The sequence below is a fragment of the Nelumbo nucifera genome, chromosome 4 (genome assembly GCF_055504915.1).
Source record: "Nelumbo nucifera cultivar China Antique chromosome 4, China Antique-T2T, whole genome shotgun sequence".
Taxonomy (NCBI): Eukaryota; Viridiplantae; Streptophyta; class Magnoliopsida; order Proteales; family Nelumbonaceae; genus Nelumbo; species Nelumbo nucifera.
In genome coordinates this window covers 25,602,771-25,629,996 of record NC_142652.1, presented here as the reverse complement: position 1 = coordinate 25,629,996, position 27,226 = coordinate 25,602,771, and the positions used below count along the sequence as shown (strand labels likewise).

Sequence of the window (27,226 nt, the reverse complement as noted above, 5' to 3'; positions counted from 1 at the left end):
AGAAGATCTCTTCCCTTTTTAGCCATGCATCAAGGTTTTGCTTAGACCTCTAAACTTCACTTGCTGAAAAATTGGTTACCTGTAGCTCTGAGGGCAGCATCCAACTCACAACGAGCTTCCTCTATCCTTTTATTCAATTGCCCAAATTTCTCTTTATTCCATTTTTTCAAGTCATGCTTGAGCCATCTACACTTCCTAGCCACACCTAGCTGTCTAGAACCACAAACTTTCTTAATTACCCCAAGCCGTTTCCACAATTGTAGCACAATCCTCGTGGGAGGTCCACATCTCAAACTGGAATGGCTTCCTTCCTCTCTGGAGCCTGGGATAGGTGTCTAATATGGTCAGAGCCACTCTGCCAAATTTATAATGCAAGCTTAGGGAGCATCATTTTTCACTTAGGCTCAGTTTGGAAGAAGCACAAATGCAAATATATAGAGTGTGAAACCTTATATTTTGTATGTATTTGCATTTGTACTCTTTTCAAACTGAGCCTTAGAATTTGCAAGACCCCTATGAAGTGTTTCTCGTACCAAGGCATTCTCTTCTCTATTGTTACACCAGGTGTACTTTGGGCCACAACTCTTGAGACAAGAAAGGCCTAGGCTATTTAGGAAATGGCAATTCGATCACCCAATGTTTTGGCTCACTCCCCACCCCCCAATACAACTCCTACTAGCCACTTGACTCCAGAGGATGAAAGAAAGAACCTAATTTTTTATTTGTTTCACCATAACAAAAGGAACAAGGCCACTGATTTTTCTCCTCATCTGTTATTAGAGTGTGAATTACAAAGACTCCCTCTATTAAGGAGTTCTTGATAATTACCCCTAAATTATGATTTACAACAAAAACCACCCTATAATGTATTATAGGGTAAATGACAATTACGAACTTTAATTTCATTTAAAATAAAGACCCCGTGAAGTTTCACTTTGTGACATATATCCCTTTTATTGTTAAGTTAGATGAGGTAATAAGAGAATTGAATGTGCTAAATTACTAAAATACCCACCTAAACTTTTCTTGTTTTCTTATTTTTGTTCTTTTCTTTTAAACGTTAATTAATCCAAAAAAAAATGCTTTCATTTTCTCTAAACGAAACCAACTAAAATAACAAAAATCATTTTACTAACATAGAAAAATAAGTTTCTTTAAATTCTTGTTTCATTTTAATGGCGTATGAACGTCTCTCTTCATCTTAAGATTATAGGACTATAAGTATATAAATTATTAGATGTTTAAAAATAAATAAATAAAGAGTATCATCTCCATATGCTTTGATACTCTGAACCTTGCATCCCAAATGAATTGGGTTCAAACTTAATGGGTCTGGAAACAATATTATCTGATTTGGATTTAAAAATGTATCTAGAAATGGCACGTGTTGCTGCCAAATTTGGAGCCAAGGCAGCGTAATAATTTCTAAGGTTCGAAGGTTGGTTGCATGTTCCACCACTTGCTAAGAGCGAAAAGATGTCAAAAGCCCCGGAACCGTGTGTTTGTGGGTTTATCGGCACTCGGCATCAAGTTCTCTCAGAATGCTTTTTGGTTAGGATGCATGATACATGCATGTACAATTGTACACGTTATAAAGTCAGAATTAACAAATCACTGAAACTGAATTGATGATCGTCCACCAGAATACCATATTGGGCAATTTCCAATGTTGAGGAACCAACTCATCATTTCTATTTTGCTTTCATTTGAAAATCACTTTTCCTTTTACTTATCTCCACCTTAGAAAGCTTTCGGTGGTTCCTTGCCATTTCCTTTTTTTTCTTAAAAGTCTTCCCTTTATCAAATACAAACAAAAACTTTTTTCCATTCTTTTTCTTACGAAGAATTTTTTATCTTACTCACAACCTTGTGTTATTTTAGGGTTTCACTATCATACCGAAAAACTTGTAACCAATCAAAAATTCTGACCAATCAGGTGCTATTTATCAAATTTCACCAGGGTTTTGATTGGTCATAGCTCTTCCATTATCATGTCTTTCCCGCGGCATAGATTTTTCTATTTATTTTATATTCTCTCCTTTCCATACTCTCAATCCCCTCCCGCTCAACTTTGATGATAATTCAGTAATTAGACTAAGAAATACTTCTATGACGTTTGGATCAATACACCTATAAATGTTGATTATGGGGTTCCTGATCCATAAATTTTAGAGCTTAGGCCTAGGTTTTTTGCTTAGAACTAGAGGTGTAAATGGGTCTGGTATGATAGATTGTGAGCCATGTTAGGCACGATACGATTGTATGGGCCGTATCGGGCCTAGGGTTTTAAGCCTATCAGTTGACACAACATGATACAATTGAGCAAGTCATGTCACCCGCATGCCAACATGGCCCAGCCCATGGCACGACCCATATATATTATATAATATGTATATGTATTATATATTATATATAATATATCAATATCTATAATTTTATTATATTATTTCATTTTATCATTGCATATATAAACAATATTGTATACATCAAAAATTCATATAAAATAAAATTTTAAGATCTTTTTTTTATTTTTCTGACTATTTTTTAATTTATGTTAAAATTCACATTATTTTTTCAATTTTTTAAAAAAACATGGCTTGATCCAATTTGTAACCCGGCGACCTAGCCCAAGACTCGGCCTGTTACGTTAAAAAACAGAAAAGTAAAAAATGATTTTCCATACCATCATATTCTAATTGCAACAAAAGTTCCTAATTGAAAAACCATAATACGTGAATAGCTAGTTTGCATATGTCTCTATCAAACAGTTTTTCTAGCAAAATCATTGCATAATTAGGGGCTGCAATGATAAAAGAAGCACCTCAATGCCAAGCACCGTCCTAGGGGGTGTTTGTCAATATGTGTGCTTTTTGCTTTTCAAAACAAATATAACTGTTACATCAACAAAAGTATAGTGTTTTTTTTTCCTTGATTTGATAGTTGTTTTTTTTCTAAAAAACAAGATCATACATATTGGTAAGCACTCCCTTAATAATTCTAGGAGTAAAGATAATTAATTAAAAAACTTAGACTTGGAAAGTTTTTTTTTTCTTTGAAAAACGGCCTAAAGTTAGACAGAAGGAAATCTGGAATATAAGACCATGCTTGTGATTTATTTACATTGACACTATAATGAACAACTTTGGACTGTCATTAGTTGTTGTTCCGTCTCAATTTGGAAATTGTACAAAGACACATATATACAATGCAGATATATACAAAATATGAGGTTTTGCACTTCACATATTTATAAAATTTTATATTTTGTATTATTTTATATTATATATATTTATATTTGTACTCTTTTCAAATTGAGCCTAAAAACATATCTAATCAAGCAAGATGAAGGTGTAACATCGCACTTCGGCAATCAGGCTATAGTGGTATGGAGCTGCCATGGGTGGTTCAATCAAAGTTCAAAATATCGATACGTATCAGGCCCATATCAGCCAATACATATCATATCGAGAGCTTCCCAATACATCTGTTTTGATTGGTTTAGAGGGTGGACAGACCTTAAACCGGCCCCTTTGAACTAGATTAAAGAAAAAAAAAACTATCAATACTAACTAATACACCACTACCGACGTATCAATATTTTGAACCTTGATTTTGTTCCATAGTAACTACCAATAGAAGAGAAACAATGATTTGAGCATCACCCTCTAATATCACATTAGTAAACTGCAAATTCCTCGCAAAGAGAATGCCTTCCAAGAAAGCTTTATCTTCAGCAGCCTCAGGCTTACAATGAGAGATAGTCTCCAATTATCACCCTTTTCTTTCTTTTCTTCCAAAACAAAATAGGTAAAGGACTTGGCAAAATTCCCAATATATATTTTTTGAGGGTGCTCTCCCATAATTAATATAACATAATTGTCACGTAATATTGCAGTTACTTTTGTTTTCAAATCCAAAATGCCAATAATGCCCAAATGCGAAAACAGATAGGAGAAAATGGGGGTATGACTCTCTATTTCTTAAAATCCCATATACATGCATATACGAGTATATATCTAATGTAATATGTTTATATACTGCATTTATATCTGATTTTTTTAATCTAAATATCATTTCTCAAGAATCATGTCTTATCAGATTCAATTAAATTTCCAAGATATGCAGGCTATTTTATAGTATGGTTTATTAAATGTATAAATATATTTACAAGACATGCATTTTGTGCAAAAAAATTACCAAAGTTTATTTATTTATTTATTTTTGTGTTATGTATTGGGGATAGGGCAGAGTAGGGTGCATATGATACAAAGTATTTTGTATTATGTATTAAGTATTATTTATATTAGATATATATTATTATATTATATATCAAAATATTATTTATATTTTAAATGCTTATTTATTATAAGTAAATTTATTTTCTAAAAATATTTTTAGTTAAAAAATTTGAGATTCGATTTCCCAAAGGGAACTGTCTCCATTGACAATTAAGGATAGAGGGTAACTTTTATCCCTAATGAGAATCGGGGTTGGAAATGGGGATTTATTTCAAAATTAGGATCCTATGCCTCTTATTTGAAGGAATGCCAAATGACCATGTAGATAATTAGGTGATTAACAAAGGTTAGGCTTAGAGGTTCAACTTCTATTAGCCTGAATTCAGGGGCGGAGCCAATAAATTGTTATAAGGGGGGCCAAAACTTAAATGAAGTATGAATGGGCCCGTAGGGGGGGCAACTATTGAGATGGAGAGTGGAGAGAGGAGAAAATTTACATGGAAAGCTGTTTTTCAGTGTGGAGTTTTTGAACCATAGGGGGGGCATGGCTCCTCTGGGTCCCCTTGGCACCGCCCCTACCTGAATTGATATTTTACATTGTTATGGGTTTGGACTTTAGGATAGACTATTTGAATTTTGACAAAAGTCCAATCTGAACCAATCTGCTTAACGAGTCCAGCTTCAGTCCAAGCAAAGCCCATTCGTGCAGTTTTTATTGCCTTGCATTGAGAATATCTCCGTTCTTGTGTACTTTATTTTATGGGGAGATATTCTCAATGCAAGGTTACAAAAGGTTGTTAGAATGGTATGGGCATAGATTTGCCTTGATAAAAGTTGATCTCCTGCTTAACGTGCCACCCTTATTTAGGTCATCTAATCTACCCCTCCCAAGACCCTAATATAATTTTACGGACCTATGATATAGAAAGAGTTTTGAACAATCAAAACCCATCCATGAATTTTGATAAATAACACCTAGCTATTACGTTTATAATTCTAATTTATTGGCCAATTATTTTTTTGATATCATATTTTTTCCATATCATAGTCGAACCTTAATCAATATGGTAAAATTCATATGGTATCTAGTATGTCAGGCACATGAAATACCGGGAAAGAATACTCCTTTGATTGTTTTATTTATTAGCAAATACCTTTATCTTTTCATAACACCTAATTGGCTATTACGTTTATAATTCTAATTTATTGGCCAATTGTTTTTTCGATATCATATTTTTCCATATCATAGTCGAACCCTAATCAATATGGTAACATCCATATGGTATCCAGTATGTCGGGCACATGAAATACCGGGAAAGAATACTCCTGTGATTGTTTTATTTATTGGCAAATACCTTCATCTTTTCAAGACAAAAGTTACAACCACAATCGGTGCGGGTGCGAAAAGCGGGCGCCTGTAGGCTGTAGCTCTGTGAAAGAATTGGTGCGGGCTCCTAAGCACTGGATAGAGCGTCTGTTCCTATAAGCAGAATAGGTGTGGGTGCAGAATATGGAGCTCCATGGAAAAATTGATCCCTTTTCTCCCATTCGTCGCCCCAAGGAAATAATCGTAATTTCGTTGGAATTATAGTCGCCACCGGTGCATCGATAGCTAAGTTTGACGGTCTGTGCCGACCTGGCGCTTTTTGGGCCGAAGATCACACAGAATCTCCCTAAATCGACCACGTGTCTGACTATAACTGGCTTGTTGATTGGATGTGGGCGAGCATTTCAAGGGCGTGGCACCTCATCGCCTCTCCCCTATTCTTTGCGTTGTTTTTCCTTCGTCTTCGGCTTTCAGAGAAGACAGAGAAATAGAAAGAGGGGGAGAGAGAGAGAGAGAGGGAGTCAGGGAGAAACCAACTTTCTTCTTCATTCTTTCAAATTTTCAGAGGTAGCAGGTACCTTCGTGCTCTTGAATCTCACAATCCCCTTTTTAACAAGTAATTTTTGAACTTAATAGGGTTAGATCTCTAGCGTTTTGCTTCATTTATTTTCTCTTTACAGATCTCCTCTCGTTCTTTATTGCTGAATAAATGAATGAATGGGTTTTCAAGTTTTTTTTTTTTTTTTCCTTTGATTTCTATTCCTACGTGGTGGTGGTGCTAATCATAAATTTTTTTGGTTGGTTATGGTTTGGGATCTGATAAGAGTTCGGCAGTTGCTTATATGGTTTTGCTTCAAGTTCTCTGCTTTTATGTTTCTTCCTCTGGATCTGGACATGGTTTCCTTGTAATTAAATCTTGTTTCAATTGATTTTAATTGGTACAGTGAATGTACCGTAAATAGTAGTAGCTTTGCTGTCACAGTCCACATGAGATCTAGTCTTAAATCATTAAATCCTAAAGAAAAAAAAATATAATCTTTTTTACTTCATTTATCATTATTTGCGCTGTCATTAATCTTGTACTGAGATGTAATAATAACTTGATACTTGTCTTAATGGCTGATAAATGCTGTTTTGGAAACTCTACACTCTGTTTTACCAGGACTTTTGAGGTCTGGAAATTGTATTAACATTGGGGCTATTGCTACTTACTTTGCAGGATCAGGTATTAGCTTAGCGTAACAAAGATGTCTCCGGCTGAATCGTCTAGGGAGGAAAGTGTCTACATGGCCAAATTGGCCGAGCAAGCTGAACGATACGAAGAAATGGTGGAGTTCATGGAGACCGTCGTCAAGATTGTGGATTCTGAGGAGCTTACTGTTGAGGAAAGGAATCTTCTTTCTGTAGCTTATAAAAATGTGATTGGAGCCAGAAGGGCCTCTTGGCGAATTATCTCCTCCATTGAGCAGAAGGAAGAGAGTAGGGGAAATGAAGATCATGTGGCAGCTATTAAAGAATACAGGGGGAAGATTGAATCTGAGCTTAGCAAGATCTGTGACGGCATTCTACGCTTGCTCGAGTCACATCTCATCCCTTCATCAACAGCTGCAGAATCCAAGGTGTTCTATCTTAAGATGAAAGGAGATTACCACAGGTACCTGGCTGAATTCAAGACTGGTGCTGAGAGGAAGGAAGCTGCTGAGAGTACATTGTTGGCTTACAAGTCTGCTCAGGTGGATGTTTCACAGTGATCTATTGTTATCCCAATTCTCTCTATATCTATTTGTCTTGTCCAATATAGCAGTCCTTAATTTATTTGGTGATTTCTTTTTATGTAGGACATTGCTCTGGCTGAATTAGCTCCCACTCACCCAATTAGACTTGGGCTTGCACTCAACTTCTCAGTTTTCTATTATGAAATCCTGAACTCACCAGACCGGGCTTGCACTCTTGCAAAGCAGGTATATCACATAAGATGCCTTTTCTTTTTCTTTTGGTTCGAGTACATTGGAACTGTTATTTTTATTGTTATGTTTCATGCATAATGAGAAGAAACTGCTTCAGATTTTCTGTCAGACTCACAGCATATGTGGAACTTTGAACCATTTGCCTTTTTTCTCCTTGTGATTGCTTGCTTGTCTGTTGCTTGTTTAACATCGTCAAATTAATGCATTGTTACTTCTGTTCTCTGTCACTACTTGGGAAGCATTCTAGCTTTACTTCAAGCTGTGCTTAGATTATGGTGACTCGTGCTGGTTCCATGGAAACAAACTGCTTTCAATATAGTACTGTATTAGTGTACTACTGTAATTTCTGTGCATCTGTTAATGAATGCAATAGTTGCTACACCCATATTTATGATACTAGTTTGGTTGAATGAGACATGTTCAACTAAAAACCTCATATGAGTGAATTTATATTGACATTACTTGTGGGAGTCATACACCTGGAGGCATGTCTACAGGCGAGGCACCCCCAAAACGCCCTGAGGCATATGCCAGAGGCGCTGATGCAACTGAGGTGCATGAGGTCTATTTCATGTGTGAGGAATTTCATTACTTGGATGCATATCCCAAATCACTGCTGCTTACAGCCCTGCGTACAAGGTTTTTGGAAAAATATGGAGGTTCATATCTTAATGGTCATCCATCTTAGCAGAACCTGAGGATTCAAATTCTCCAACTTCTGTAACGATTGGCATTATATGCTTCTTGATTCAGCTCTTGAAGAGGGATTTCACTGTAGCCATACTGTTTTTGTTTATCAATAAGAAAAAAAAAAAGAAAAAAAAAGGTTCTATTGGTCTTCCCTTGCCAGGCAGTTCTTGTACAAAATAGAAAAAATCAATGATGATATTCTAATTGTCAAAGGTTGTACAGTCTCCTCCAAGGAGGGGATTCCATGTTGGGGATGAAAGAATACATGGGTACGGCCTATGATAAATATTGATAATGTTGATTGAAAACTTCTAGATCACTTCATGTTTGATAAAGGCTTTTAACTTTGGGTTGGTAAAATAGATCAGGGACTTGGAGATGATGTGGATAAGGATTGCAGTCTTGGAATATATTGGAGCGCTTACATGCTTGGATTTCCAAAATTTATGAATATTTTTCATTTTGAAGCCAAAAACTTTTTGCAAGGTGCTGATTCTCCCTGATACGTGATACCTTTAATAGGCTTTTTAGTTTAGTTAAAGGTCTAAATTTTGTCATGGTTTTGGGGGGGGGGGTTGAGAGTTGAAAGTTTCATCCCCAGTGTTTGTCTTTTCCTTTTTGCTGGGAAAGAATTTCATTGAAGTCAATCTACACAAAACAGATTTTTTATGGAATTACTGTTGAAGGGGAGGAGTTGCAAATGCTTGCTAATATCGTAGGTTATGAGATAGAATATTAGCATTTGGATGTTTGCTGGTACCAGTAGGAATTAATCTAGATCTGTTAAATTTTGGCATTGGTTGAGGATAAGAATGATGAGAGACTTCCACCTTGAAAGCAAAATTACATGTTGTGGAACTTACATATTTCATGTTCACACTCATAAGCTTCTTGCAAGTCACATATCAATTTTTAAGGGTCTAATAAAGATCAAATAAAGGAACTGAGGACTTCAAAAAATGCTATGCTCTTTTTCTAAGTAGCATACTTCTCTTGATACCTGATCTTACTATGACAAAGATGATCTAATGATCTTACTACTTTGATGGTTTACTACTACAACAATCATAGGAGCTAGAAAATCCTAGGGAAATACTCCATGGCACAGTCTACTAATGGTACCCCCTACCACAAAAAGAAGTATCCTTGATTTCAGAGAAGACCAAAATACTAGAGTGAGGCATAAAACAATAATATGTTGGTCTATAGGAGGCCATAAGTTATAATACTGACAAGTGGAGTACATTATCTGATTATTTGTGATCGAATATGATTTTTTTAAGTTGTATGATTATATCCCCTGTGACTCCTAAGGCTATTGTTTATTATGGTAATGTATGATCTCTCTCCTAATGTCTGAAAAGTAGTTTGTAATCACCAAAGGAGATGAAATTGGAAGAAAGGGCTTTTGTAATTGGGCTCCATCTCCATGCATAACATACTTTTGAAATCAACTCAATGAAAGGTACCTTGAGGCTCTACAGCTTTGGGAATTGGTATGGCGTTAATATTTGTAGGGGAAATTTCTTGTACTATGTGCATAATTACACTAGAGCTTAGATTGTCAGGAAAGTACTGCAACTTGGTTGGGTTGTCTCCCACCTCCTATTTGCAGATGATGTCATTCTGTTCCTAGAAGCAGATTTGGAGAACATCGGAAGTATGAAGAGTGCTTTAATGCTTTGAATTAGTCTCCGGGTTGATGGTTAATTACTCAAAGAGCAGCCTAGCAACTATAAACCAAATTGAAGATTCTCTTCTAGGAAGTTTCAAGGAAACACTGAATTGCCGAGTGGAAAACTTTCCCCTTTCTTATTTGGGATTGCCCCTTGGTGGGAATCCAAAAAGTCCAAACTTTTGGGAGCTAGTGGTGGAAAAATGTGAAAAGAAATTAGCTACTTGGAAATGTTGCTATCTCTCAAAAGGAGGCAGACTTACCCTTATAAAGGCTTCTCTTGCAAACATGCCTGTTTATTTCCTTTCAGTATTTCAGATCCCAACCAAAATCAGATCACAGTTCGAGAAGCTCCAAAGAGACTCCCTATGGGAAGGTGGAAATGATAGAAAAAGGCATCTAGTAAATTGGAGTTAGGTTTGCAAGCCAAAAGAGGCTGGAGGGTTGGGAATCGGACACATAAAAGAGAAGAATAATGCCCTACTCGGAAAATGGTTGTGGAGATTCCCCATTGAATCGAACTCCCTATGGGCAATTATCATCACCAGCAAGTATGGGTTAAATGCCAACGGTTGAGACTGCAATCTCCGCTCAAACTGGCTAGTTTCCTTAGCCCCTTGGAAAGGTATCACCTCCATTCATAACCTCTTCTTTTCTTTCACAAGATTTAGGGTGGGTAATGGAAATAGAATAAAATTCTGGATGGAGTGATTCCACCTTGGCAGACTCCTATCCTAGGATTTACAGCCTTACCCTAAACAAAGATGCAACCATTTCTCAATGCCTCCCCTATTCCTTCAATGAAAGCAACATTAACTTGTGCCTCAAAAGACCCTTAAGGGAGCCGGAGATAAGCGAGTTAGCTGACCTCCTCTCCCTCAAAGAAGTTTACATTTCCCCAAACTCCCAAGATTCCCGAATTTGGAAACCACACCCAGGAGGTGAGTTCTCGTCTAAGACTTTTTTTGAAGCTTAGGTAGCAGAAAACCGAGACTGTGGTTTCCCCTTCAAGAAAATCTGGTGCAAGCTTGTCCCCTCAAGAGTGAGTTTCTTCGTATGGGAGGCGTGTCTGAATCGAGTTAATACTTGCAAGTTACTTTAGAAGAAGAACCTTGGAAGGCTTTATATCTCCCCTCATGTTTGTATCCTCTGTCTTTGTGAGGGTAAGACAGTTGATCACCTCTTCATACACTGCCAGGTAACCAGAAACATCTGGAACTACTTCCTTTAGCTAGTTGGGTATAGTTGGGTGGCTCCCAATCACCTTCAGGATTGAATTTCTCAATGTTATGGAAGAGGCCTGAGCAAGAGAGGGAAGGCTTACTAGCTGATAGTGCTTCAAGCAGTACTCTGGGGAATCTGGGAGGAAAGGAACAATTGTCTGTTTGAAAATAAGGCAAAATCTAAAGGTGAGCTGCTCAATCACATTGTTTATCACTGTAATCAGTGGGCTTCCTGCTCAAAAGAGTTCAAAGGAGTTGATATTAATGACCTCAACAGGAATGTGGTCCACTTTCTGCATTCCTCCCCATACACTCCTCACACCCCTAGAGTCCCCTCAACAAGAAGGGCAAGAACTTGGACTCTAAATTTTGATGGCAGTGCCCTGGGTAACCCTGGAGTTGCCAGGGTTAGGGGGAATCCTAAGAGATGAAAATGGACTCGTTTGTTGGGTTTATAGTGGGTCAATTGGATTAGCTGACTCTACAAAGGCCGGTATTAGCAGCCCTTACAGGGAGGGATTCACCTAGTCAGCAAACTGGGTATTCAGAACTTCTCCATCGAAGGCGACTCAGCAAACACCATAAAATGGTTAGGACAACAAGAAGCTGGACACCGGTATCCTAAATAGGAAGTACACTGGTAAGTTGGCCAAAGTTGATATGTCATCTGCTTTAGATCGAAGATGATCAAGAGATGGATTGACAAAGAAGTATCATCAGGAAGATGAGAAAAGAAGATTTGACTATGGACGGGTTTGTGGCTGCAGGACGATGGAGGAGAATGCTGAAGTTTGAAGCCAAGGAGTTTCTGCTTGAAGAGCTGAAAAACAAAGGAGGGGCAAGGTTGAAGATTAGGGAAGGGAAGAAGGCCACAATGCTGTTGCAAGGTATGGAAGTGATTAAATGGTTCAGGGAGTATGTGAATGAAGCATGCCTCAAAGGTAAACAAAGAAACTGGAAGGAATTGAGAACTCAAGAAGGGAAGAGGTATGTTGTAGAATGCAGAAGAAACAGTAAAGGGGGTTACTTAGCTCTTTCTGAATATTTCGGGAAAGGAAGGAGGCAACTAGTCTGCTTTCCTGAAGGTAGGCAGGGACTTGGATGGAAGAAAATCAATGGAATACTGGAAGAGTTTAACCACCACCTGGAAACCTTGCGTTTGGATCTACTGAAGGAGAATGGAAAAACCATCAAACTTTCAACTGAAGATGAAGACCAGGTCCAAGAGCTACTAGCCTTTGGACAGAACAGGCTGGTTGGCTATTCCAGGAGAGAAGAGTGGGAAGATAAATATGTGGTTCAAGTTAAAAATCCGGTTAGCAACTGGAGGAGAGTTGCAGACCTGCTCGTATTACAGCTGAAGTTAAAAGGGATGTTTATTCTAACACCTTTTGAGAACAGTAAAGCAGTGCTTGATCTGACTGAAGATAAGTTAGAGCTCTCAGCTATAAGTTTTCAATCTGAATATGGTGTGATTACAATCTCTAAGTGGAACTTTTCTTCTAACTCTAAAGAGTTCTTCACTGAGGACGGGGTGGTGGTACGAGTTCTTGGTCTGCCCTTTCATTTGTGGAAACAGGAAGTGGCCGCATCCATTGCACTGTTATGTGGTGATAATCTTGCCAGAGCCTTTTAGGGAGGGGGACCTTCGATCAGCAGCTCTTCTATTGAACAGAGTGAAACCAGAAGACATACCCAGAAAAGTGGAGATAAATGTGGAAGGTTGCTTCTACTCAGTTTGGCTGGCCTCCTCCATAGAAGCTACACTGTGGAGGGAGGCTTGCAGGGAAGGGGATGAGAAGGTAGAAGAAGAGGCCCTACGTGGAACAAGGAGATTGTTAATCTCAAAGGTCGATCAATCTTTCACCGATTTGGGTAAGCAAAAACTAGAGACTTTAAAAGAGAAGGGGCAGATGGGTGGTCAACTACGTGGAGTGTATCAGAAGGGAGTGCAGTAAATCTTATGCTCAGATGGTTAAAGGCGGCCAGAAGGAGGTTTTAAATTCAAGTTATGAAGGAAGATTAAAGGTCTCAGACCAGTTTGAACCAAAAAAGGGTGAACTTGAGCCGGGTGTCCCAGGCACTGAGTGAAGTGGTAAAGCCTCACGTGCCAATGCAAGTAAGCACGCATGGGCCTCAAAAAATTGTTGGGCCTGTTAAAGAAACCAAGGGTGGGCCGTGTCCTCAACTTAAGTCGGCCCAAATCAAGTCTCACTTAAAGAGGGCACGTGACTCACTTAAGTCACGTGTTTGGGAAGGGGGAGCCTCCAATAGATGGTAAAAACCATATATTTTCTTCTCCTTTTAGCTCCTCCTCTCATATCCGCGTGCCAGTTGCAGGTTCGGCCACTTCGTCACTACAATGGATTCCGACCAAGAAGGTAAACCATTTATCCCTAGATAGGCGGAATCGCAGAAGCATAAAACAGCGGGATCTAGACCTTGTTGAAGACAGTGGTTACTTAGATGAAGAAGATAGTTCAACGAAGGTCTCCAGCTCGTTACAGTGGAGACCCTCGAAGAAGTTGCCGCATAAGGAACAAGATCGCCGTAACCCCAGGAGTGTGAAGAGCAGTGAGGTCTTCGACTCTGATTCGGAAAGATTGACAGGCGATGAAGAACTTGCTGATTCCGCTTCAGATTTTGAAGAAACGTTAGCTTGGGAAGTATCGACCTCCAAAAGCCAAGAGATATATTGGAAGAGGGTAGCCTAAACACTGAACTGATATTCCTAGAGGAGGAGACGGATCCACAAGATTCTAGTACTATCAAAACGCAAAGAAGAGTGAGCCTTAGCAGCGGAGAACAGATCTTTCCCAAACTGGGTATGCTATACAAAAGACAGGTGGAGTTGGGAACACTGAAAGAGGTAAGGCAGAGTGCATCCCAGCCAATAAACGAGTCCATCCCATATGTGCAGCCTAGTCAGGACATCAGGCCAGAGAGACAGGAATCAAACTTGGAGCCTTACCTAAGGATTCATGCAAAGGGAAAGAGAAGTGAAGCTTCTTTTGACTGTAGAGGGTGAGGAAGTATTGGTTGTACCTAGTCCGCTTCCACAGCTGAGTCCGGAAAAGGGGAAGGGCCTAGTCCTGACTCCAAGAATTGATACCCAACAGTCGGTCCACATGCAACCATCTATGCTAATTCCAGGTAAGCCTGTCCATTTGGTTTTAGATACTAACTTGGGTTCTCTGTCTGTAACAGATGTCCTGGAATCCCGACCAGACCAACCAACTGGTAGTAGGGAAGTGGCCATTGATAATGATGGAGTCCGATTAGAGAAGAGAGTTGGGTTCTTAGAAAGGAAACAAGAGGAGTTAGAATGGATTGGGAGCAGATTTGTGCCCTGCTGGAGGAATATAAACAGAAGGAGGAAATGATAGAGGTGGCTCCAAAAAACCCTGAATCAGAGGCAAGAACCAATATATTGGGGCAGGAATTAGGAAATAAAGGGCAGAATAGGAAGTCAGTGGGAAACAAGGGTAGGAGAAAGAAGAAGCAGTCTGAAGTAGAGAGACTAATAATGGACATCGAAGGGGATATCGAGTTCAGTGGTAGAGGGGAAAGAAAGAAGGGTTCTAAATGAAGGAATACTTTACTGGAGGGCTAAATTCTTAAGAGGTAATGAAGATAATAAGCTGGAATGTAAGGGGTTTGGGTAGTGCTAGAAAAAGGAGATCGATTAAGGAGCTACTTAGAAGAGAAAGACCCGATGTTGTGATGTTGCAGGAGACAAAATTAGCTGAATTGGATAGAAGGTGGGTCAGGGAGATTTGGAAAATAAGAGGGGTAAGATGGTGCTCAGCTCCGTCGTGGGGAGCCTCGGGGGGAATAGTAACTTTGTGGAGGGAGGACTTCAGAGAACCAGTAGAGGAGCTAATAGGAAACTTCACTGTATCCCTAAAATTCAGAATGGTGGAAGATGGATTTACTTGGGTGCTAACAAATGTGTATGGTCCAAATAATCACAGAGAGAGGAATGAGTTATGGGAGGAGCTTCATGGGATTCAAGGTTTGTGGGAAGGTCTTTGGTGTTTGGGGGGTGATTTTAATGCAATAAGACTCACAAATGAGTCAAATAATCCTAGGCAGGCCATTACAACTAGTATGAGGAAGTTCAATGACTTCATAAATTCCTGTGAGTTACGGGAGCTTCCTCTACTACAGGCTACCTACACTTGGTCCAACTTCCAAGCAAACCCAATCTGCTCAAAGCTTGACAGATTCCTATTTAATGAGGGTTGGGAGAGCCACTGGAGAGGTTTGGTGGCTAAGGCCCTACCTAGGATAACCTCAGATCACTACCCTATAGAAGTAGGACAAGAACCTCTTGGTAATGGACCTAGACCATTCAGGTTTGAAAATATGTGGCTGACACACCCGGACTTCTTGCCTAAGGTTAAGGAATGGTGGAGTGAAGAGTTGAGAGAAGTGAAATGGGATGGGGTTAGATTCCACAAAAAATTAAAAAGGTTGAGAGGCAAAATAAAAGAATGGAATAAGGTTCAATTTGGAAGAGTGGAGGAGGTAAAAGCTAGATCATTGGTTCAGATTGAGGAGTTAGATGCAAAAGAATCCCAAGGGATGATGGATGAGCAAGACAGAGAAATGAGGAGGAAACTGAAAAAGGAGTTAGAGGAGACTTTGTTGAGGGAGGAGATCTCTTGGAGACAAAAATCCAGACATAAGTGGATCAAGGAAGGGGATGGGAATACCAAATTTTTTCATGATGTGGCTAATGGGAGAAGGAGGAAAAATTTGATACCAAAGGTTGATGGTGTGGAGATAACCTCTCAAGAGGAGATTGCCAGTAGGATTGTGGATCACTTCAAATCCATCTTTCAAAGACCCTTAGAGAATCGGTTAATAGTAGGGGAGGAGAATTGGCCAACTTTGAACCAAACAAATAAGGGATGGCTGAAAAGAATGATTGAGGAAGAGAAAATTAAACAAGCTGTTTTTTCTATGGATAGGGCTAAGGCATCGGGTCCTGACGGATTTACAGTGGCATTTTATCAGGACTGTTGGGACATAATCAAAGAAGACTTAGTTGGAGTATTTAGAGAATTTAAGGATAAAAATTTTGTGAGTCCTGGAATCAATGCAACCTTTATAGCCTTAATTCCCAAAAAGAATGATGCCAGACACCCCAAAGATTTTCGACCTATTAGCCTGGTGACAAGCATCTATAAGATTCTGGCAAAGGTGCTCTCTAGGAGGATCAAATTAGTTCTCCCCTCTCTCGTTAGCCAAGCACAAGGAGCCTTTATATAGGATAGACAAATTACAGATCAAATCCTTATTGCAAACGAGAGTGTGGAAGAGATAAGGAGATCGGGCAGGAAAGGATTTGTTTGCAAATTGGACTTGGAGAAAGCCTATGACTTAGTGGATTGGAATTTCCTGCTGGAGATGTCGAGAAGACATGGATTTGGGGATAAATGGTGTAATTGGATAAGAGGATGCTTAAACTCTTGTCGTTATTCAGTGTTGGTGAATGGGGTGATTAAGGACTTTTTTTCCAGCCAATAGAGGCTTAAGACAAGGGGATCCACTCTCCCCTTTCCTCTTTACACTTGTTGCTGATGTCTTTAGTAGGATGATCTCCAAAGCAGATGAGGAGGGCCAAATAAAGGGATGGAGAATAGGGAGCAGAGGCATTCCAGTAACTCACCTTCAGTTTGTTGATGATATTGTTATTTTCTGTGAAGGGAATGAGTTGAGCAAAGTGGAGAACCTTAAGATTTTAATAAGTACTTTTGAGAGGGTCTCCAACTTGAAGGTAAATTTTGATAAAAGTTGTGTGGCTGGAGTAAACTTGGAGAATAGGGAGAATGCATCCATTGTAGAATGCTTAGGTTGCAATATTTCTTCTTGGCCTTTGACATACTTAGGGCTACCCTTAGGAGCCAACCCTAAAGAAAGTAGTTTCTGGGCCCCTATTGTGGAGAAATTTGATAAGTGCTTGGCGGATTGGAAAAAGAATTACATTTCAATAGGGGGTAGGCTGACTTTAATTAAGGCTACACTTGCCAACCTTCCAACGTACTTCCTTTCTGTGTTCAGGATTCCTCCAAGGGAGGCTAAGAAACTGGAGAAGAGAATGAGGGACTTTCTATGGGAACCGGGAGAGGTGAAAAAGGATCACTTGATCAGATGGGAGATAGTTAACAAACCAAAGGAAGAAGGGGGTTTAGGGATAGGGAACTTAGTGCTGAAGAATGTAGCCCTTCAAGGGAAGTGTCTATGGAGATGCCCCCGAGAGAGAGAGAGAGAGTATGGCATGAGGTGGTGGCAAGCATTCATGGTTGTGCAGGAAATGGTTGGGATTCCGGGATATCTCGCCGAGCTACTCTCACTACACCTTGGAAGGCTATACATGGTATTCTCCCTCGCTTCCTCAAATTCATCAGGTATGGTGCTTGTTCTGGTAATGCTATTCTGTTATGGGAGGATATTTGGGTGGGTACTCAACCCCTCAAAGATTGTTTCCCCTCGCTCTATTCCATTTCCCTTCACAAACATGAGCCAATTGCAACTTTTCTCCCGAGCCCGTTAAACCCCTTATCTTTAAACTGGGACTTTGGATTTCGTAGAGGGTTAAGGGATGGTGAGTTGAATAGTGTTATTGAGCTAATTCATTTACTAGAATCCGTTTGCTTGGACCCCACTTCTTCTGATCAAAGGGTTTGGACTCCTCTTCCAAAAGGTACTTTTACTTGCTCTTCTTTTCTAAAATCCCTTAGTTCTAACCCCTTTTCCCAAGGATTCCCTGTCAAAGAAGTCTGGGCGCGACCTATTCCCCCAAAAATTGTTGTATTCTGCTGGGAAGTCTTCTATGGGAAGATTAATACTTTGGAAAACTTACAGAAAAAGAGACCCTCACTTTGTCTTTCCCCAAATTGGTGTTCCTTGTGTAAGGCCGAGAATGAGGACTGTGTCCATTTGCTGATCTCCTGTTCCTTTGCTATAGCTATATGGAGGTGGAGCCTTTGTTTATTTGGAGGTAGGTGGTCTTTGCCTTCTGATTTAAGCTTGTTATTCAACCCATCTGTCTTTGTTTGGCACACTAGAAGAGGTAAGGTCATGTGGAAATGTGTCAGGGCAGACACTTTGTGGACTCTTTGGGAGGAAAGGAATGCAAGAATTTTCTTAGAGGAGGAAAGAGGGTTAGATGAAATGAAGGATTGTATCCTAACAAGAGCAATCCATTGGCTGAAAACTGTGGATATCTTTGTTGACTTTTCCTTTGATGATTTGTGGAGAAATTGGCTAGTAATAGCTAACACTTCAACAAAGAAGGATATAATTCTGTCAGAATGGATTCCGCCGTTGGAAAGTGTCATCAAGCTGAACTTTGATGGAAGCAGCCAAGGCAACCCCAGGCCTTCAGGTATAGGGGGTATCCTGAGAAATAAGGACAGCAACATAATTTTCCTATTCTCAGGACCGATGGGAGTGGGGGATTCCACAAGGGCAGAAATCCTTGCTGCAGTACAAGGAATTCAAATCGCCAACCAGCTTGGGGTGGAGCATCTCCTAGTTGAAGGGGACTCTCAGGTGGTAACCAGGTTGCTCATAAACTTGGATACCACCATTTGGGGCTACAAAGATCTCATCAAAAAAGTAAAGTGGTTAACCAGCAATATGAGAGTTGAGGTAAAATGGGTCAGTAGGTCTGCTAATTCTTTGGCTGATGCTTTAGCCAAACAGGGTTTTTCTAGGGAAGATCTTTTTTGTGCTTCTATGTAAGTTGTTATTAATTTGGAAATCTGTACTTAACTAGCTCGGAGAGGTTGCAACTCGTACCTTTCCTTAAGGACTTTGTACTATTGTCTATTGCTGTTTTATAAAATCATTTCAATTATCAAAAAAAAAAAAAAACAGGAAGCTGGACCGTGGAGACTTGGTCACTTCTTAACATAGGCAAGAGATCTATTGGCTCTTATGAATTCTTCTCTGTACTGGATTCCAAGGGAGCTAAATGCTACTGCAGATGGCTTAGCAAAACTAGGTGCCAATCTGGAGTCCTTGTATTGTGACAAATTTCCTCCTGTATAACTCTCAGGGGTCTGTCCCCTGTTATGTATCTGTACACCTCCTTGTGTACCTCTTTCTCTTTTTTATGAAACCAGTTAATTTTTCTCAAGAAAAAAAGTAAAGAAAAGGTTAATCTTCATACAAGTGTGGCAGCCATTGGGTTAAGACCCAGTACAGACTCAGCTAATCTCCTCCCAAATCCTATTGACTCTAGTAATTGCTCAGTTCTGCACCAAATTTTGAGACCAAGGCTCCATTTGTTTGCAATGCAAATCTGAACCAGATACAAATTTTGCACCCAGTTCATTTTTGCATGCATTTGTTTGCACTACGTGGTAATGATTTTCATTCTCATCTGATACGAAATTTGTACTTGTCATAATTGTACTCGTTGACAATGCAAATTTTGCATCTCAAAAACTAATGCAGAATTTGCACCACCTTGCACCTACCTCAATCCTCTCTCATATAAAGCGTGGACCAACACATCATCTAGCTTCCGACCTCACTCCTAAACAAATAACCCTCCCCCTACCTCCATTCTCTTGAATATAAAGTGGGGACAACATCAGTTTACTGCCTGTTTCACTTTCCACAATCAAACAAGACAGTCAAATCTGAAGCAAAAGTAAATCAGAGTTTACACTTTACAGAGCCTATTTGCACTCGCATGCATTTACACTAATGCAAGTGAATTTACACTGCAACAAAACTGAGCCTAAAGTACCAAGTACTAACAAATTTCTTGTACTGTCTGCTGATTGATTTGTCCGTATTAACAAACTTAATTACTAAACAGCAATCTCTTCATTCTAGGACCAATCTGCCATTCTTAGTACATGTCTAGTTCCTTTATGAGGCAATTGATAAAAGAGTAGATAGATAAGGGTGTATTCTATGAAATAAAAGGGCGTAAGGAAGGTTTATTGTTTCAAGTATTAATACATGAAATCGATGCCTGGATGAGATGTCCCTTTTCTATGCTTGACTGGGGATGCTTCCAGCTCTAAAATTCTAAATATTGTGGACATGCCGTATGCTCCTGTTCTTACTTTGAATGTGTCTTCATATAGATCTAGGCAGTCAAGAACCTTATATGACTCAAGAGATCATGACTTGACTCATTTTTACTTGTTAGATGCATTTGGAGAACTGTTGCATTGATCTCATTTCCCTTGTTTCAATTGTTAGACATTGCTTCTAGCTTAATATAATCAATAATATAACAGTTTTGTGTAGGATTGCAACTTCAGTGGGCTGGGCCAGGCTTAGGACCAAGGTCCAACCCTGAAGGTGACATCAGGGCCTGGCTTGGTCCCAGCCTGTGGTGAAGCCTAACCTTGTGGGTCCAAACATAGCCTGCAAATTTTAGGCGTGTTTGGGCTAGGCGGGTCTGGGGCCTACTAACATAGTTTGTTTTGTTTATTAAACGAATTGAATTTGGCTCAAATGAAAGTTGTATGGTTTAGATCCTTGGGTTGGGCCCATCCTAGTTGCAGCCTTTGTTTGTGAAAGCTACTAGTTGGGTTGTGCTTCAGTTCTGTGTGTACACATTATCAACCCTTACCGAAAAATATATCTTGTTGATTTAAAGTTGCCTCTGTCGTTTATGAGTTTTGTTCTTACAACAACAGTGTTATTTCTGTGTGGCCAGGCATTTGATGAGGCTATATCTGAGCTTGACACTTTAGGTGAGGAATCGTACAAGGACAGCACATTGATCATGCAACTTCTCCGGGACAACTTGACATTGTGGACTTCTGATATTACGGTCTCTCCCTCTCTCTCTCTATATATATATATGGTTCACCTTTCATTGTGCTTCTCAAACTAATATTAGTTGTTGAAAGTATTAATTTTTAATATAAAGCTTACCTGTAAAAGTGGGCATATTTTTCACACGTCATAAAAGGCTGCGTACATCTGTCCCTCCCCAGACACCGCATTGGCAGGAGCCTCAATGCACTGGGCTGCCCTTTTACATGTGGCAGAAAGGTTGGTGGGCTTAGTGACTTGTTCCCCTCTCCCTTCTGTATATTAATGGGGAAGTTTTAGCCTAGCAACTCCTTGGCTATGTCAAAACCAAAGATGGGAACTCAGAAAATTTTCATTTAGCCAATATATTTGGGTAAAGGTCCAATAAGTGGTCAATGTGGAGCTAATCTGGATGGGGACTGGAGATATGCCCAGTGGATTGTCCTAATCGTAAATCATGTCTCTAAACGGCTGGAATGGGAGAGATATAGGGAAGAAGACTAACAATCTAACATAACTTCTCCATTTGCTAAATTTGTTTGGTTTTTCTGCTTCCAGGAGGACGCTGGAGATGAGATCAAAGAAGCCCCTAAACGAGAATCAGGCGAGGGGCAACAGTGATGAATCCATCTTGACTTGAGGCAATGGCAGATGAATACTGGGTTCGGCTATTCTGATGGGGCCTTGTATTTGCCACTTAAGGCTTTTATTATAGATGTGATTCAGTCTGTTGTAGCAAGGTTTCTTAATGAACCCAAAAGAATCTAGATGGCTTGGTATTTGTGCTTGGAACACCTCAGCGGATTATAGGCTGTACTTAATTATTTTGAACCAACAAATCTGGCTTTAGCTTTCAGCTTTTGTTCCATTAGTTGATTCAATGTTTGTTGGTATTCACTCTTCGAAGAGATGGTCTCGTTTCCTGTTACGGTAGCATGAAGCTATGAATATTCTTTGATCAAAATGTCGATACTCTTGGTGCCCCTTTTGCTTTTCAGTCACTTATTCAGGTAAAAGCACTTACCTGGGTAAGTGTATTTATCCATGTTCTTTTATTTTTCATGTAAATAAGGTAATGATCATTTTAGCCATAAAATTTCTATTATTAAAAGGGGCATTTTTGTTTCATTCAAGTATTGGCAATTTTTCCCTAAATGATAAAGTTAATTTACGGGAGATGGGTAGTGATATTCAGGAAAATAAACTTTCATTGGTTCCCACATAAATCTGAAAAATGAACATAGTTTCTGGGTGAATGGGAATTTAAATCCTATTGACCAACTTTCCCTCTCAAAATTAAAAAAAAAATGCCCCGGAATATTTTTAAGCTATAGATAATTTTTTGTTTTTATTTTTTAAGTTTTTAAGTTGGACAAATTTACAAATAGGTAGATTAGGATGGGGTATTAGATTAGGATAGCTATAGCCTTAATAAGAAGCTGTACTGTCTCATATAATAGTATAATACAATATGATACTTTGAACCATCCGACAGATGCAGTGCCAGAGGCCGAGTATAGTTTCCAATCCGTTAGAAGGAGTCGAGTCATGAGTTAGAGGCCGAGTATAGTTTGAGGTCGGGTTCAGTCTTTACAAGATCATCACATCAAGGTTTAAAGTATTGATATGTATCGGCCTGTATTGGGAGCACCCCAATATGCCCTTACAGAGGGTATATCGGGGCTCTAACCGGTTCAGGGGGTGGAGGAGCCTTAAATCAGCCTTCTGAACTGGTTTAAAAAAATTAAAAGGACTGATACTGCCCGATATGCCCCTACCGACGTATCAGGTGTATCGATATTTAGAACCTTGTTCACACCATACTTACAGTCACTTGCTATTGTGTATTTGGAATATTTCTGTAACGAGAAAGATGCTCCCAAATCCCAATACCAATACACATCTTCAAGTGGCTGTGCACCTGTTAGGAGTTAGGACTGAATACAAGTTGGTATAGTTGAGCCATATGTGCCTTTATAACGAGTTCTGATGGTCTCCCCACAGAATGTGTCTCATGGCCCATGACAATTGTGGGGGGACCATCAGACATGACAAGAAGTGGGGTAACCATGACAATTCATGCCTTCACGGCCTTACGGGGGAATGGATTGTGGGGCGCACTGTGTGGGGAGCCCATCCCGTTTACTTTCACCCTATCATAAAATGTTCCTACACCTCTATCCATGGAGCACCACTGCCCTGTATTAAGAACATCTCCCATGAATAACAAGAGATATTCTCAATGCACAGGTGTAATGTACATCGGTAGAGATGTGGTAACGTACAGGTAGTCCCAAAATATCCTGTGTTTTATGTAAGTGACTTCCTTTGAATGTAGGGGTGTCAATGATATTCGAAAATCCAATTTCGAATTCGATATTCGATATAATTGAATCAAATTCGGATAATTTGAATATCTAATTGGTCGAATTCGGATATCCTATTCTTACCGAATTGTTAATCGAATTCAAATTTGGGTATGACCTGATTCGATTCGATTCAATAAATATCTGAATTCAACCGATTATTTAATTCTTATATAAAATATTTTATATAATTTATAATAATTAAGTTATGTATTTATACACTTTATATCAATAAAATATTTATTTTATATATTTATTAATTATCTAAAATAATTAATTAATTTAATTCGAATCGAATCGGATATTCAAATATTTAATTGGATTCAAATTCAGATATTGTCTAATTCGATTTGAATTCGATCCGTTTACACCGCTACTTGAATGTCACAGAGTGAAAATATTTATCTTGTATTGGTGACGTATAATAACGCTATTTCATTAACTTCAGCAAATAATTTATAAGTGTTTTTTTTCCTGAAAAAAAAATAGAAAAAGAGACCCTTTGTTGGAATTATGTATTTGACAGTTTTGAAAGGGTGCAGGCATGTAGTTTGAGAGGGTTTTATTGACCCAGGTCCTACCTGGGTGGTGCCTCACTTAGACAAAATTGCCCCTTACAACGTCCCACAGCACATCCCCATCATGTATTGGAAACATCTCTTAATGATAATATCAGAAATGATGATATCATTATCGGGAAATGTTTTCAATACACTGCGGGGATGTGCTGTGGGACGTTGTGGGGAGCTAATTTGAACTCCTCACTTTATGATGATTTTTTTTAAGAGAACTTTACCACAGTCGGTAAAAGCCACTGTCTTTAGAGAATAAACAAAGATCATAGTTAAAATCAGTTAGACACACGGTAATTCAAAGATTTGAGTCTATCAAAACATCTAGAAATTCTAACCAGAAATCAACTTATTATACAAACACGCCAGAAGCCATTGCTGAACCTCATGAAGATTGACTACTGCTTGATTCTCCTCTTTCCTTGATACGAATATTACTACTTCCACTAGACAAGACCATTTACTTTTTCTGTTTTTCACATAGCTTCCCCTCTAGACATTGGAACTTGATCATCTCGAGAAATAATCAGAATCTCCAACTTTGTCCTCCCCTCCCTAGCTTAGGTCTAAAAAAAGTCACCCCCCAGTTTTCAAGTCTTCTTCCAATTATCTTTTGGGACGTTTTAGGTTCTAGACCCAACAAACCCATTGATCCAGAACCCAACCAAGGACCCAACCCACTACTCGACTTCAAAATAAGCGAGGTTTCCCTTTGAGTCGGGGATTGTCTTGGATTTCCAACATTTATTGTGGACAAGAAGCTTAATTGAATAGCTTCCACTCTAGATGTATCCCTAGCTCTTCTTAACTACCCCAAAATACATTCAGCCTGGGCAAACAAACAGTCATTATTGGGTTTAGCCCCTAAACTCGACTTGCCGTCACTATTACCTGGACTGTAATTAGACACCTGCATGTGTTCTACGTAGACCTGTTCATGGGTCGGGCCGGGTCGGGCTTTTACTCTTCATTAACAAAAATATGTTAGGCCCGAGCCTGAGCCCGGCCCGATCAATGGACCTACAACTTGGGCCCGAGCCCGGCCCGATCAATGGGCCTACAACTTGGGCCCGAGCCCGGCCCTAATAAAAAGCCCGAAGCCCGACCTAATAAAAAAAATTAGAAATTTTCTTTATTCAATAATCAATATAAATCAGAATTTATTTACATTAAAAAAAGTATAAATTCAAAATTTATTTATATTAAAAAAAGAATATAAAAAAGAGAAAGAGGATGTGGAGAATAAGAATTCGGATGGAAAAAGAGGTGAAAAAATTAGGGGTATTCAACTAGGGTTTTTAAGTTTAGTTATAGGTCGGGCCGGGCTATTTTGACAAATCCTGAGCCCGGCTCGAATTTATTGCGGGTCGGGCTTTTTAGCCCGAGGTTAAGCCCGCAGACCTATATACCTGTTCAAGCCCGTCCGGGGGCCGGGCTGGCCCGTCGGGCCACCCGGCCCATGAAGAGGTCTAGTTCCACGCTATTACTACTTTTACCTTCACTCAGGTCAGCTGACCTTGAGGAACTCCTAAACTCCCGTCGCCTACTTACCCCAGATCCAGAATTTAATCCTAAGGATCGATCCGTGAGAACTTACTTCCCTCCTGTTCTTCTAATCCTCCATGCATCCTTGGAGAGTTGGTCGAACCCAATCATCTTGCCACTGGTTGTCTACCTTCAACCATGGCCTAGGGTTGTGTATAGGTCCTGATACAAAGAACGCGCCTCTATGACTGGAGTTATATCTTCTCAAGCTGTGACCAACCTTCCCACAAATAAAACATATCTCAATTAAGAAGATTTTCATATTTATTACTAGTCCAAATTGTTGGGTTCACAAAGCAACCAACTTTAAGAGGATCATCAATGTCTACTATTACATTGAAAATAATTTCCAAGAGCTTCAACAACTCAACAGGCTAAAAATGATAATCTGGTGGCCTCTCTTTACCATATAACTTATTCAAAAGGAAGATTATGAACCTGCATCTAGACCTCCACTTTAGTAATTCTGAAGTTACGTTGATCTCTCCCCTCCTGCCATTCAACTAACATTAACCATTGATCATATAATCCATGGGCTATTGTCCTTCACAAGTTCAAAATATCGATACGCCCAATATATATCGGTAGAGGCGTATCGGTAGTCTTTTTTTTTTTCAAATCTGGTTCAAAGGCCTGGTTTAAGGTCCATCCACCCCCTGAATTGGTCAAAACCCCAATACACCCTCTGTAGGAACGTATCGGGAAGCTCCCGATACAATACGCATCAGCTAATACGTATCGATACTTTAAACCTTGGTCCTCATGTTATCATAATTATCATTATACCTAATAAATTTGAATCGATAGTAATCTCTAATAATGGCTGAATGAGAAGACTATTCACATTCACTCCTCAACTACCATAAACTCTATTAGTTAGATCTTGTAGTGGTAAAGTCGTTCTAGGAAAAATCCTACTTATCATACCCAACATCCAAATATTTATGACCTTATTCAAGAAGTATGAATCAAAGTAAAAAAAACCCACTTCCGGTTCTTATTATCTCTCATCATTTAGGTGGCATTTGGTAATGTGTATATATCTTGGTTCCGTCCATAGTAAGATATGGTGTTCTGCTAGCGTAGATAGGGACGGGCCACACCCCAATTTATCATACACAGTATTTTCTCGTGGATGGTCCACACTATAGTACGGACAGTTTGTGGGAATGTTCCAATGTAATGCACCTACGTTACATTGGTTCAATTACTCTCATTTTATTTAATCTTTTAATAATTTTTAAGTTTTTAATATTTTATCAATAAAATAATAATTTTAATGTTAATTGTAACACAAGTACGACAGTTCTCCTTCTCTCAACTCTTTTTTCATTATTTAAATATTAAATATTTAATATTATTATCAATAAAATAATATTTATAATATTATTTTTTTATTTTTTTAATATTTAAAACAATATTTTTAGTTATTTAAAAAATGCAATTGTTGTCTACATATTGATTCCTTTCTTTTTCAAATTATTTTCCATATAAAATGCAAAAATTAGACTTTTATGATTGACTGTGTAGATCTCCCATAAAATATATATGAGATATATGGAATAAAAAAAATATGGCGTAGATCAGTCCATATTACACCTAGAGAGCACCACCGTGGGTGTGGACTGGTCTGATCCACATAATCTATTCACAGTTCAGAACAACTATGGACTATGGTGTGGTGTGGATTGGTCCCTACCATAAGGTCACACCCACCAATTTCTCATTCACAATACAGAACACCCCCTAAAAAAAAGTTTGAATCTTGAACCCTGCCACCACCACCAACATTATCTCCCTAGAAAGCCATAAAGCTTTAGAGCAA

General features: G+C 39.1%; 1 protein-coding gene across 3 annotated transcripts; it reads left to right on the top strand.

Moving 5' to 3' along the window:
- Nucleotides 1–5,957: 5,957 nt before the first annotated feature.
- On the top strand, nucleotides 5,958–21,882 carry LOC104603009 (14-3-3-like protein). Of its 3 annotated transcripts, none has more exons than XM_010266903.3 (5): nucleotides 5,958–6,139; nucleotides 6,785–7,298; nucleotides 7,404–7,526; nucleotides 20,818–20,934; nucleotides 21,477–21,882. In XM_010266903.3, the coding sequence occupies exons 2-5, from the start codon at nucleotides 6,813–6,815 to the stop codon at nucleotides 21,537–21,539; spliced, it is 789 nt and encodes a 262-aa protein (XP_010265205.1). In that variant the 5' UTR covers nucleotides 5,958–6,139; nucleotides 6,785–6,812; the 3' UTR covers nucleotides 21,540–21,882. The 3 variants fall into 3 exon arrangements, with proteins under 3 accessions (XP_010265205.1, XP_010265207.1, XP_010265206.1); XM_010266905.3 differs by having other exon boundaries at nucleotides 5,997–6,132; XM_010266904.3 differs by having other exon boundaries at nucleotides 6,001–6,181.
- The last annotated feature ends 5,344 nt before the right edge of the window (nucleotides 21,883–27,226 follow it).